Genomic DNA, 15,139 nt, shown 5'->3' on the forward strand with positions numbered 1-15,139 from the left:
AGAGCATATGTTTGTGTTTGTGTCTGAGAGTATGTGTGTGTGTGTTTATGCATAAGGCGTGTACCCGGGTCCGTGTGCTTGCATGCAAGTTTAATTGTGATTGTGATTGTCTGCCTATCTGAATGTTGTTCCTAATACAAGCGTTTTCTCACACATCTTCCCTTTCCGAACCAAACTGCACCCACCCCCGCTCCGTGTAAAAATTCAGAGGTTGGGGAGATTTTGTGTATGTGCATGTAAGTATGTATACTAGTGCACACATATGTGTCTGTGTGTGCATGTGTGTTACGGGTGTCCATGTTTGTGCACTCATACTTGTGGATGGCTGAGCACGTGCATGTGTGTCCGTGCCATGTCTCCATAGATATCGCCGTCAATCATCAATCAACACATTCATCCCCAAAGTTGCCCCAAGGCATTCTGGGGAGGGGAGGTTACATCTGGGGGAGGGTTGGTGGTGGTTACACATGACCATCAAGGCTAAGGGTCTTGTGTCCTCTTTGAGACAAAGTATCTCTGTTCAACACACACGCACGCGCGCGCGCACACACACAACGGTGTTGTTCCACCCTCATACCTTTAATCTCGGCTGGCCATTACCATTCCACTCATCCTGCTGTGTGTTATTGCTCCCTCGCTTGTGTGGTCGGCCACATTTTCTTTGTGCATTCTTTTCTCGGTCGACTATATATTTATTTATTTCTGTTTTCCTCTGAAAGCATCATTTGTACGCAGCTGTAAAGTAAAACTTGGTGGTGTTTATGAGTGGATTTCTTCATCAGAATATTTTGAAAGAATTATAGTTATCGATGATGAATGCTCTCGAATGAGGTGTGTGTGTGTGTGTGTGTGTGTGTGTGTGTGTGTGTGTGTGTGTGTGTGTGATCTAAATACAGCTAGCTTTACCGTTTACATGTGCATTGTCCTAACAAAGACCCAGATTAAGGTGATAAGTCGTAGTAAAGATCCAGTGTGTGCATTTATTAGTTTATTTTTACCTATTCCTGCCCACCAGAGACCTCAGTCCTGCGCCTGTAATAAAGCTGTATGTAGGAGGGGGAGTAGACTTCTTTCTGGTCGCCCAAATCTTCGCCTAAACTTCAGCAAAACTACGAGACAGCCGTCCTTTTGAATCAGAAACCTCCCACCTCACTTGAAATTCAGTGGCTTAAAGACATGATGCCCAGCAAACACTGTACCAGCCCATAAAAATGCAAGCCAATGCCATAATGATGGAGTCAAGCACTGTGAACTACATAAAATGAATACAAAAGCAGCGTTTTTTGTTTTTTTTTGTTTGCCTCAACTATTCTTGCAAAACCTCTGTTACTGTTTTGGTGAACACACGCAGCTGGTTTCTTGTTACTGAGTCAAATATCAAAGCCAAATTCACTGATTTTTCTCTTCTCTCTCTGCAGGATACGAGGACTCAGAGCACTGACCCGGGTCCTACGCTGAGAACGAGGCCCAACTAACGTGTGTGTGTGTGTGTGTTTATGCCTATATGTATGAATGCCCATGTGAAAACACTGGGGAGCGTTTTTTCAGAGTGTGTGCGTTTCTCTGGCTGCATTGTGCCATTCAGTGTGCGTGAGCGTGTGCATGTGCGAGGATGAGGGCCTTAGGACTGCTGTGCTTCCTAATAATTGCGGAAGCTGGGAATTCCCAGTATGAGCATGACTCACAAGATGGTCCCGTAGCCGAGACACCCTCAAGAGGCAATGCCTCCTTCCCCCTACCAGGCCTCGGACCAAGACCGGGACCCGGACCTGGACCGGGACCAGGCAGACCCCGCGCCGCTTTCCCCCCTATGTGCATCAAGCCCACGGAGATTCAGCATGCTTTTAAATACGTGAACACGGTGGTGTCCTGCCTGATCTTTGTGGTGGGGATCATTGGCAACTCCACACTGCTGAGGATCATTTACAAGAACAAGTGCATGAGGAACGGGCCCAACGTCCTCATCGGCAGCCTAGCCCTCGGAGACCTGCTTTATATTCTAATTGCCATCCCCATTAATGTTTTCAAGGTAACCAGGTACACACACACACACACACACACACACACACACACACACACACACACACACACACACACACACACACACACAATAGGAATAGGATCCGGTCATGGGCGTCAGTGTGTTTTGAAAAGTGCTTGAGACGACGGGTTCGACGTGTTCCCCCCTTTTTTTCAGTGGATCATATACTGCCAACAGATGTAAACGGCATTCTGTAAGTATCGCCTTTAAAAGCACAAGCAGCTTTTAAAGGCGATCCTTTACTCGTGTGTTACGATGCTATAACATTAACTTGCTTACATTAATGACATAGTACATCATGGTGAGGTAGACACATTTGCATCTTTTATTCTAGTGTTTTGAAAGTGACTCATGTAAAACAAAACAAGGTTTATGCAAGCCACATAATGTTTTCCCAAATACTGAGACTGTGTTAGACCTATAGATACTGCAGCACAATAGCAACAAGTGCTGCTGACATCAGTGCCAACATCAACCAGGTTGCCACTGGTAGAACTGACATCCATTGTCAGCCCCCCACACACGCTGACATTAGACACCGATAACCAAGTACAATACAGTCCAAAGGATATTCCAGAGGTGAATGCAAGCAAAGGACAACGTAAAGGTTCGGGCTACCAAAATTACCCGCGTAGCCACTTATCCTATCCCTGATATATGCCAATATAAAAATCAGCTGGCCTTGCTATATGCATTTGTCTATGACTGTACACAAAATAGCCCAATATTTATCTAACTGTTGCCTGTAATACACAATCAGTTTAGCTAACGTTAGCTATCTAGCACCAGCTACTTCCTGCTGCCAACTGCAGCCTGTTGTACTCAAGTTTAGCTAGGATCGGGGTCATCCCTAGGGTCCCTCAACCCCGTGGGTTAACTATCGTTAATGTTAGGTTAAGGTAAGCGCTGGGTTAAGGTTGGGGTTAGGTAGAGGTTGAGGTTAAGTCAAGTTAAGGTAGGTTAGGGTAAGTTTAGGTAAATTCAATGAAGTAGGGTTGAGGGAACATAGACACACTCCCGTAGGATGGATAGCTACCATTAAAATAGCCCAAGCAGTTGTGGGAAAATAAACTTCGAACTTAGCCAACAACAGCAAAGCTTATAAATAAACCAGTCTTACCTTCTTCTCCATGTAGTACGGTGTTCTTTTGTGCCCATAGTTACTTTCATAGTAAGTTGCTTGATTGCTTTCCAAAAGCAATGCGTTTTCAAGTCCCTTGATCTATGTGGACAAAAAAAGAAAAGAAAAATCACCACATTAATGAAGAGATTTTCCCCCTCGATAAGGTTCTTTTTGAACTTCAATTTGAATTCTTATTCTATTAACAGGTTTCACGCGTTGCATATGTCTGCTCATAAACTTTTCCTTCCTTTTCATTGCGATTGCAGCAGGTGTCGTGCCAAAAAGTGATCGTTCGCCAAAAACTGATTGCAGTTTCCACTTGCCAAAAATTGATTGCAGCTCCTACCTTGTAACTCAAAGGTTGTTTCAGCCTCAATATGACTTGATTTCCTTCATGGAGATTATATTTTATAGATTATAGCTCACACAGTCCTTTTTAACAGTTGAAATACCTTTAAAGGGGTGATACAACCCATAAAATGCACTTTGCACTTGCCAAAAAGTTATTGCTGCTCCTACCTTGTGACTGAAAGGCTGTTTCTGCCTCAAAATAACTTGATCTAAATTTCAAAGACGAGACCTTGTTACTGAATATTTGAATAAATATTTAAATATATAAACTGATACAGCTTGCGGACGGCAATAACTTTTTGATGAACAATCACTTTTTGGCACATTACCTCCCTGGGAGTGTGTTCGTGATGAAACTAAAGCTACATTGTGGTGTCGTACATAAAAGAGTGCAGAGAAGTAACATTATTGTTTCGATTTAGATTTATCGATCATTAAGCATTTTGGGTCTCTCTTAAGGTGTGTAAAACCGGAATTTTATTCATTATTAAGTCTGACTAACTAAAGGCTTTCAAAGTGGTGGGGACGAAATGGACCGTGAGAAAAAGTCATGTTCCCAGCGTAAATTACAACTATGAATATGGTGTATACCTTGCGTTACTACCTAAAATACACCAGGCATGGATGCAGCGCATCACGTAGGTGGGGTGGAGTGGGTTTTTTGGCTAGACCAGCCAGCAGGGCCAGCCCTAAAAACACGAATGTCCCTGAGTGAGTGATCACAGTGACTGACTGACTGAGTGATCAGTTTGACATGATTTGGCTGCTTGATCTGGTGACCAACAATGGTCCCCGCTAGTGGCGACCAACGACGTCACTGAAGTCACACGATTGGTCAGCCGACCAATGATGTCGCTGGTAAACACGCAAGTGGGAGTTTCCCTATTGGCTGTGAATCAGCGCAGCAGTTCGCGCGCTAATGAACATAATAAAGCTCAATGATTACCGCCCACTGCTGATCCATTTCCTCCCAAAAATTTAAAAAAAAAAACATAAATAAAATATCAAATAGAAACAATAGAACAGTTGTAGAAAAAATAACAAAAGAACATTCAATACATAATCAATAAATTTTACATACCTAAAGGCCCCTTTCCCACTACATGGTACTGGGTCAACTCGATTCGACTTTTTCGTTTTCCATTACTGGAAAGTACTGGCATTTTGGTAACTTACCACTTTTCTGGTACCACCTTTGTCGAGGTTCCAAAAAAAACTGGAGCGGGTACCAAAATTCATGCAGACCAGCTACACTGAGGGGGTACTGTTACAGTAATGGAAAACGACACTCTGCGAGTGGAGTCGAGTCGAGTGGAGTCGAGCCAGTACCATGTAGTGGAAAAGGGGCAAAAGTTGCCTCTTGAATGAAAGGACAATATAACCGAGGCGATCTTATTTGTGTATGTAGTGTGAACATGAATATTGGGGCGAGGCATACTGTACTTCCTAATTACTTAGCTTATTATTTACATTATACCATTACAATACTATACTATATTATTTATACTTTTCTTATTATTCTTCACTCACATTTTAAACGCCAAAATTAGCTAATGTTAGCCATCTTTTCTTAAACCATATCATCTTTTTCACCATTTACAGCGCCTTCCATTTATAGCTCACTAAAGTTACGTTACAGTTGTCTAACTTTCCATAAGTCTTTGTTGTTATCAGCATTACATGGCCTGACTTGTAGTGATGTTCACCCCTTTGAACACTCTTGTCCTCATCTATAAAAAAAACACAATATGTCAGTAAGGGAAATCATGGTTGTTCTGTGGTTAATGTAACATTAATGATCATAGAGTTCAGTGGTAGCAGTAACTCACTAGCCATCGTGACATTTCCGGGTGCAGTACACATTTTCATGGTAACAGCGAGCTCCACCAATCAGAAAAGTCACTGTTACATTTTAGTATTGCAGGTAGTGTCAATTTATTGATTCTGTGTGGTCTGTAGTGAGGACGTCATGGGGAGACGCATTGTAAATTGGGAGTTCATCTTATAAAGAGAACAAACTGTTTGATACATCCGTGTCATGAGTATAATTTAATTCATTATATTTATTTGTCTATTGAATGTACTAAGACAGAGACACGGCACTGACGATGAGGATAACCACTGTACTAATTTCGTTAGATAGATACTCAAGTTTAGGTAGGTAGGATGGAAAAACCAGCTTTCAGAATTTTGCCTGCTTTGCCGAGCCAGACACATTGGGTCCAAGATGGACAAGGTGGTGCCGTGGAAATTTACCTGCAAACACTCTGGGCTCAGAAATAATTACACGAAACAACAATGGTTGATAATAAAATACACTTAAGCAAGTATTGTACTTAAGTGTCTTTAAGTGTCTACAGGACAAGACAAGACAAATAGTATTATACAACAGGAAAACACCTCCCACTGTACCTTAAGGAGGAACACAGGTCAGACCCCAATGGGCCCTCTCCCTGTATTCTCATTGACCAAATGAGTCACCTCCCTTATGCTGCCTTTTCCTTAGACAAAAATACTTACCCATTGGTCAGTTTAAACCATACATTTCCCTTATCTGTTGTGCCATAGGTTCATTTAAACATCTAGTCGCCAGTTACATAAGATTACAAAATGCAGCCATATATGGAATGAGATAGAGACTTTCAGAGATCATTCTATGATTTATCCCATGACAGGGCCCAATACTACAGTAACAGGACATTCCGTACCCATTTCCTCTCTGGAGGGAGGTCTAAGCCTAGCAGAAGATGATACAGATCCCTTTGTTCAGGAGATTTAATCAACATGGTATAAAGAGGCAGTTACACAATAATACATAATGAATTAATAAGTAATAACTCATACATTTTCATGTTCATTTCCTTTCACATTGGCTAACGTCTTTTGAGCTGCATGCTGATGGAAAGGGACTTGGACAACTCTGCAGATGCTACAAGACAGCAGAGAAGCACTCTACTGTTACACTTAGACGGACCAGATGTACATCACATACCTTCAATTCAACTCTACCGAACACAGGTCCACCAGCGGACTATGCAGCAGCAGTTTGCGCTTTAAACCACTACTTCGTACCCCAAGTCAATGCAGCATATCCCACATAGCCGTTTCACAAGTTGTCCCAAAAGCCAGGTGAGAATATACAATAATTTCCCACTCACTTGCGGCAGGCTGCCAGAGAATGTGGTTTTGGTAGGGATTCTGACAATCAGATAAAAGATGCTATCCTGTGCTGATGCACATCAACCTATGTGCAGAAGAAACTACTAGAAGGGCTAGGCCTAACGCTCGCCTGCACACTACAACTACCCTCACAGTGTGGAAATAGAGGAGCAGACGTCAGCCATGTCATGCACAGAGAAGGCGGAGACAGAGACTGTTCGTCGCATTACACAAAAGGGAGGGAAATGTGTGAAAAGTGGGACAAGGAAACCAAAGGGAAATGGAGGTAACGACGAAAGAAAATGTTACAGATGTGGACACACGGACCACATGGGCAAGGATCCAAAATGCCCATCACGTGGACAAACATGTCATAAGTGCGGTGGGAAGGATCACTTCTAAAAACTGTGCCGCACAAAGGGTAGGCCTACAAAGAAACACAGTGTGAACAATGTGGAGGAAAAAAATACTTTGCATTTGTGGTTAATGGAAATAACATGACTGAGAGACTTACCTTTGTGCAAACCAGGCCCTGGTGAGAAAATGATATCCAATCCCCACTTGGACGACATACTCCAAGGGTTGAATGGCTTCACAGTGTTTAGTAAGCCAGACCTGAAATGGGGCTATTATCATCTTGAACTGACCCCTGAGTCAAGAGAAATCATCACCTTTGCAGTGCATAATGGTGTATACAGATACAAAAGACTGATATTTGGTGTATCTTCAGCTAGCTAACAGTACCAACATGTAATAGCTAATGCCTTGGCTGGAAATGAAGGTGTTGAAAACATCTCAGATGACTGGACTTGGTATATATCCGTGAAGACGTTTCACCTCTCATCCAAGAGGCTTCATCAGTTCATGCCTGATGAAGCCTCTTGGATGAGAGGCGAAATGTCTTCACGGATATATACCAAGTCCGGTTGCACTCAATTCAATTCCTTTGGATAACCATGACCTGGATGAATGAGAACATTCACAGACATCTCAGATGACATCATCATGGATGCAGCCAACTGGGAAACATATGACAGACACCTGCACGCTGTCATGACCAGACAGATGGAAACTGGACTGACACTGAGCCAGGAAAAGTGTCAATTCAGCATGGATAGGTTACTCTTCATGGGAATTTTGTCATCTGAAAAGAGCATCAGACCATCGGCAGAGAGGGTGCGAGTGGTGGCAGATGCTCAAGAACCAGAGAATGCCTCAGAGGTGAGGAGTTTCTTAGGATTTGTGGGGTATAATAGCAGGATCATCCACAATTTGCAACATTATCAGAGCCACTGCGTTGTTAACAAGAAAAGACACACCATTTGAGTTTTGATCACAATAGAGATGGTTTTTCAAAGCACTCAAGGAGGAGCTGGCTAGACCTAGCACCTTAGCATATTTTGACAAGGACACACCAACTAAGGCGATAACAGACACTAGCCCTGTAGATTTAGGTGCAGTACTAGCTCAGAACCAACAGGGATAGGAAGTACCAATATGCTATGCGAGTCATAGCTTAACTGACTTTGAGAGGAAATACTCTCAGAGAGTGATGCCCAAGCTCTTGTGTGGGCCTGCGAGAGACTATATTCCTCTGTGTATGGCCAAAGGTTTGACTTGGTAACAGACCATAAGCCATTAGCAATAATGTACAGGCCCAAATCCAAACCCTGTGCCCTCATAGAGAGGTGAGTACTTAAGCTACAGCCATACAATTTAAAAGTGGTACACATCCCGGGCAAGCAAACCATTGCCAACCAGTTGTCACGATTGCTGGGAGAGATAGCAAAGCAAGAGGGACAAGCTCATGGCTCAGATGAGTACGTGAGATTTGGAGCCATGAATGCTACCCCCAAAGCACTCACTACTAGAGAGGTGGAAGAGCTTCTGCAACCAACCCAAAGCTAATTGAGGTACGGAAGGCAATCACAACTGGACATTTTGGAAACTATAAAGCCTACGCAGTAATTGTAAATGAGCTGTGCGTTGTGGGGTACCTAGTTCTTCCTGGAACACATATTGTGCTACCTGCAGCTTTGCATGCACAAGCTCTGGCATTAGCACATGAGGAACATCTAGGAATATTGGAACTAAGCAACATCTCGCAACCAAGGTGTAGTGGCCTAGTATGGATAGGGCAGCTGAAAAATACTGCACAAGTTGCCATGGCTGTCAGATAGTGGTCAGATCTGACCCACCTGAAGCATTATGACCCTTACTGGATGGCCCTTGGCAGGATTTGGCCATAGACATACTTGGGCCACTGCCATCAAATCACTGCAATCTTGTGGTAATTGACTATTCCAGTTATTACTATGAGTATGACATCATGACATCCATAACAACAGAGGTTTTGATAGCTTAGAGTCTACCTTTAGCCACCATGGTCTGCCCATCTCCTGTAAAAGCGACAACTGTCCCCAGTTCAGGTCAGAGCTATTCAGAGACTTCTGTTTGAACAACAGGAATAGACACCTGTAAATGATAGCAAAATGGGCTCAGGCTAATGGCGAGGTTGAGTGCCAAAATGGATCGTCGATGAAGAGGATCAGGATTGCTCACTCAAAAGGACTGGATTAGAAATGTGAGCTTAGAACTTATGTGACCATGTATATGAGCATTAACCACGCCATGACAGAGAAGAGCCGGCCCAGGCAAGTTGCTCTTTAAAACAAAATGAGAGGAAAGTTGCCAGAGATCATAGAGTTATACGCAGACATGGAAGTTTGTGACCAGGATGCAGAACAAAAGGGCAAGTCCAAACTATACACAGATGAACGGTGAAGAGCACAGTACTCCGAAGTGGACGTACGCAACACAGTTCTTGTATGTCAGGAAAAAGTGGACAAGTTCACTACCACCTTCAATGGGACATCACACAAAGTCGTAAGACAGGGAATCAAGTAGTTGTAGTCTCCAGAGGGAGCACCCTATTCTAGAAACACTACTTTTGTTATAGGGGTGAGAATCTCTAGGCACCTCACGATTCGATTCCGATTCAGAGGGCTACGATGCGATTATAAAACAATTATTGATGCATCAACATTTTTTATCTCTATACATGATTTATTTTTTCTCACTGTGTGACTACTTGCTACTTTTAAAACACAGCATATTTGTAATGATTCATAATTAAAATAAACAGATGAATTTACTTCCATTATATTTTATTAAAACAGTAACAAATAGAAGAGCTGTGTCAACTGAAAGGTCACGTTTCCCAGCACTGCAAAGAACCAACAAGAAAAGAAACAAAAGTGTGCCTGTAGCAGCATCCTTGTTGTAAATTAACACGTGCTTCAGCAAGACTTCAGCAATCACTTGATAACATAAAAAGCTGCCTTCATTCACAAATAAATAATAAAGACTTCAACCGTAATCCTCCTGTTATGAGCACAGAATCCCTCAGACCAAAAACAAAAACAAAACATTTTGCTTGATATTAAAATCAAAAACAGCTTTAATACAAAAACAACATATAATTCTGTACCAGCTCTCATAAAAAAACTAACACTTTCTATGGAATATGTGGTAAAACAATAAATAATGGAGAAAATACAAATAACAGGCCACAATCAAATCATGGAAATGCATGGAAGTGCAACATAGCAAATGTGCTAAGCTGGTGAATGCTGGAATATGTAAGTTTTTGTGTAAGAACAGGAGTTGATCTACATGCTCCGGTGTAAGTGTGCTCTGCTGTGCAGTAACTACATCCCCTGCAGTAGAGAAGGCTCTCTCTGCAGAGACACTGGTGCCTGGAATACACAAGTACCTCTCGGCCAACTTGGAAATCAGAGGAAATGTCCCCTAATTCTTACTCCACCAACTGAGAGGGTCTTCAGAGAGAGAGAGGGGTGAAGCAGTATGATACTTGGGTCACTTCCTCATCAGCTCTGGCAGAGGCTGAAATGGGCTGATTAACTCTAGCATCAGTGAAGGTCTGCCCCAGCAGATTCACTAGCAGAGAAGATGAAGCCTTTTTTTTGGGAGCAGAGGGGCTTCGGTGTTGCTCCTCAGTGGTCTTGGGATGAGGGGTGTCCTCCTCACTTACTGTGTTGTGTTCTGGGTTTTCCTCCTCTTCTGCTCTCACCTCTTACTGTAGATAAACACAATAAGAACAGGTAAACACAACAACCTAACATTTTTAAATCACAATGTCAATATCTTCAACCCAAACCACATTTGAACAAGATCATTAACCAAACACAAATTTACTTTTTCTATTCAATATAAAAATTCTTGTATTGTTTATGGAATATTTGTTATTTTGTCAATTGGATAAGCTAAATAAATGTCTTAAGCCCAAAGTGACATTTTAGATGTTTTACATAAACTAAAATGGCAGAATTACCTCTAATGATGCAGCCTCAGAGAGCATTCTTCCATATGTCTCCACTCTCTCCTCCTCAGAAAGGAAAGGCAGTCCCTTAAAACGCGGGTCAAGAGCAGAGGCTGTGTGAAGAGTGTTTCTCTCCTGCTGACTGGTGTACCTCTTGCCAAGGTCCCCATTGATGGCCTGCTTTATCTCCCGGACCATCAATGACTCTCCAACCTTTGTGTCCTGGATGAGATGAGCATGCAATGGGGCAATCAAACACAATGTGGGGATGCTCTCCTCTGATATGAGAGTAGTTGCATCTTTCAATGGCTTTAGGGCCTTAATAACATCCTCTGCATTTGAGACATCTGCTTCACTAAGAGTGCAGAGGTCAGCCTCTCCTCTCCTCACCTGAGGAGGGAGTAAGGTGGCGCAAATCACAGGTTGTTGCTTCAGAAACCTGTCAACCATCTCATAAGCAGTGTTCCACCTGCAGCTGACATCTATTTTCAGCTTGTGACACTGCAGACCAAGTCGCTTTTGCTTCTCCTCAAGCTGGTGTTTTGCAGTGGTGCTGCTGTGGAAAAACGTGATAATACATCTGAACCTCCCCAGTAGCCTTGATACAGTGGGCAACTTGTAGTCCGCGGTGGTGTAGCGGTCTAAGCATCGGCTTTGTGTCGATGCAGTTGCCCACTGGGGACTGGGGTTCGCTCCCCGGTCTCGTCAGATCCGACTATGGCCAGACTTGATGAAGCAGCAATCATTGGCAACGCTGTCTTCGGGAGGGGGGGCGGAGTCGGCTTGTGTTCGTCACGTGAATGCGTCTCTGTGTGTGTCAGAAAAAACAGTGGTTCGGCCGAAAGTGGGAGGCGGTCTGCTTCGAGACTGCCGGCCGGAGAGATGCAGTTGGCGAACGCATGCAGTACGAGGGTGGGTGTTTGAATTAAAATAGGGATTGATTTGCCACTAAATTGGGAGAAAAAAGGGAAAAATCAGAAATAAATTTATAGATACAGTGGGCAACTTGAGCGCTTGCTGAGATGCCAGATCTAGTGTGTGGGCATAACATCTCACATGTAGGAATTTACCCAGTTGAGAAGCAACAGCCATGTTGGGGGCATTATCAGTCACTAAAACTACATCTTTGGTAGTGAACTGCCATTCTTCTGCTACATTCTGTAACAGCTCAGCCACATTTGCATCCGTGTGGCTCTCAAACATTGCTCGTTTAGAGCATGTGGGACATGAGCTGCCAGTCATCAGTAATAACATGTGCAGTTACAGTGACATAAGATTTTGTAGCAATGGATGTCCACACATCGCATGTTATTGCTATCCTACCCGCTTTCCCCAATGATTCCATGGCTTTGGTTTTGGTTTCGTTGTAGAGTGTGGGTATCGCTGTGTCGGTGAAAAAAACGTCGAGATGGGATGTTGTATCTCGGCTCCAAAGTGTGCAGCATAGCGCGAAAGCCCTGGTTCTCAATGACTGAGTAGGGGCGCAAATCGTTGGCAATAAAAGTTGCGATCAACTTTGTGATTTGCTTCGCCCTTTCCGTGTTCGGTGGAAGCTTTGATATCACTTGTTCAATAGACCCCTTATCGCGTGACGTAAAAGCTGCTTTGTTAACAAGATGCCCATGCAGAAAGGGTGGCAAAACATGGCTGAGAAACAGCGTGCGTACCTATGAAACTCACCAATGAAAGTGTATAAAACTTAAAAATAAATGGAGAAAAGTTAGAAATTTGAGAGAATAGAAATCTCAGAATATATTGAAGGTCTAAGCAAGGAAGACAGAAAGCATTATGAGTCGAAATTTATGCTAACCACTGGAGAAAAACTTCCCAATCCGTTTATGCTTGCTGAAGCTCAGTGGACAAGTGATAATCACGAAGTTGCCAAACATCGGCTGGAGGGATGTGACTGAATACCTTATAGACGGGTTTCCTATTTACAAACATTACTGGGTGTGTGCGCAACCAGGGGTAAAACTGCGTTAGTAGCTCTCAAAAGATTATGAGATGCATAATCTTTTGAGAGCTACTAGAGCGGTTCAACAATGAAAATGTTCAACATTTTCCACCCATCCTTTTGGCGGTTTGTGCAGTTTGCACAACAACTGCACATCATCTCTGCTGTATCTGAGCTCTGTCTTGGTTAAAATCTCTGCGCTGTAGCTGCTTTCTGCCCCCTAGTTGCGCACGCATCTCTGTGATGACGTTGCACAGAAACCCTCCTATAGACACACCAAGTATATTTACAGAAGAATCAACGAAGGCATATAGTCTTTAGAAGCATAGGATTAACTTGTTGGTGGACATGACCAAGACTGCTTTTACCATTATCGAAGGAAAACAAGTTTTGCTTCATCAAATCAATAAACCCTCGTAGTGTGGAGTTAGAAAACAACGAGACAGGAGACGTGAGAGTAGACGTAGTCGAGGTAGTTTACTAGCTCCAACTTTTCATGTCATATATTCGACAACGACACTGAACTCTCTGGACCGGAAGCGGAAGTGCATTCTCTCTTAGGTGAATGTCTCTAGTTATATAGATGTGGGTCACCACACAGGCCCCCCCAGAATTCACCTACACAAAACAATGCAAAACAGCAAAAGCGCAACTCATGAACATAAAAATAGACTCTACAACAGAACAGTCAATGACATAGTGCAAAGTCACGGGGAAAACAAGTGACGAGTCGGGGGGTGGACCCTGCGGCCATAACGGCTGCGCTTCACAGGAGGGGAAACAGATGGGGCCGAAACCCGGGCCATAGGCGGGGCCGAAGCAGGAACAGAGGCAGGTGCCGGGGCCGACCTAGGAGGGCGTCCCCGCCGCGGGGGTAGGGCCAATTGCATTGGCTCCCCAATGTCCAAGTGAGCAGGCTTGAGACGGTCTATAGCGACCCGCTCCGGCCTGCCCCCCATGTCCACCACAAAGTTCTTATCCCCCGCCTCCAGGACGCGGAAGGGCCCGTCGTATGGGGGCTGCAGCGGGGACCGATGGCTGTCGTGCCTAATGAAGACGTACCTCGCCGATGGCAGATCCTTGGGGACGTAGGACCGGGGGAGGCAGTGTTGAGACATCGGAACGGGAGCGAAGGCACCGGCAGCGCTCCGGGACGCACTGAGGTGAGAGGCGGCCGACCAGGGAGTCGTAGCATCCGGAAGAAACTCCCCCGGAACTCGCAGGGGCTGGCCATACACCAGCTCAGCGGAGGAGGTCTGGAGGTCTTCCTTCGGGGCCGAACGCAGGCCGAGCATGACCCATGGGAGCCGGTCCATCCAGTCGCAGCCAGTGAGGCTTGCCCGCAGAGCGGCTTTCATGTCCCGATGGAACCGCTCACAAAGTCCGTTGCTCTGCGGGTTGTACGCCGTAGTGCGGTGGATCTTCATCCCCAGGTGCTCAGCGACCGCCGTCCAGAGCTCCGAGGTAAACTGGGAGCCCCGGTCGCTCGTGATGTCACCCGGTGTGCCGAAACGGGCCACCCAGCAGCCGATGAACGCCCGTGCTACCTCTGCTGCCGTCGTGGAGGACAAGGGAATAGCCTCTGGCCACCTGGTGGCCCTGTCCACAATAGTGAGGAGGAACGTATAACCACGGGAGGGGGGCAGGGGACCCACCAGGTCAACATTGACGTGGTCAAACCGCCTCTCTGGAACCACAAACGGCGCCAAAGGGGCCTTGGTATGGCGGTGCACCTTGGCGCGTTGGCACGCCACACAAGAGCCGGCCCAGGCTCTAACATCCTTACGGAGCCCAGGCCAAACAAACTTGACGCTCACCAATTTGGTCGAGGCCTTCACTCCCGGGTGGGAAAGGCCGTGGACGGTGTCGAAAACTCGGCGCCGCCAGGAATTAGGCACCAGGGGGCGCGGTTGACCGGTGGAGATGTCACAGAGGAGGGTGGTGTTGGCCGCGTCGAACATCACGTCCTCCAGCCGTAGCGCCGTAGGGGTCGACCGGTAGTCTTGAACGGTCGCGTCCTTGGCTTGGTCCGCTGCCATAGCGGCGTAGTCGAGTCCCAAGTGAACGGCGTTAACAACCGCCCGTGAAAGGCAGTCGGCGACGGAGTTATCCTTGCCCGACACGTGTTGTATGTCCGTGGTAAACTCGGAAACCGCCGCGAGATGACGC

General features: G+C 45.0%; 1 protein-coding gene across 1 annotated transcript in view; it reads left to right on the forward strand.

The window, feature by feature from the left end:
• LOC130124753 (endothelin receptor type B-like) overlaps positions 1-15,139 on the forward strand; it is a 35,707-nt gene that overhangs the window by 8,024 nt on the left and 12,544 nt on the right. Inside the window, exon 2 of the mRNA XM_056294130.1 lies at positions 1,419-2,029. Coding sequence (XP_056150105.1) covers positions 1,613-2,029 — 417 coding nt within the window. The 5' untranslated portion in view covers positions 1,419-1,612. The remainder of the gene's footprint in view (positions 1-1,418; positions 2,030-15,139) is intronic.

The sequence above is a fragment of the Lampris incognitus genome, chromosome 1 (assembly GCF_029633865.1).
Source record: "Lampris incognitus isolate fLamInc1 chromosome 1, fLamInc1.hap2, whole genome shotgun sequence".
NCBI classification, from domain to species: domain Eukaryota; kingdom Metazoa; phylum Chordata; class Actinopteri; order Lampriformes; family Lampridae; genus Lampris; species Lampris incognitus.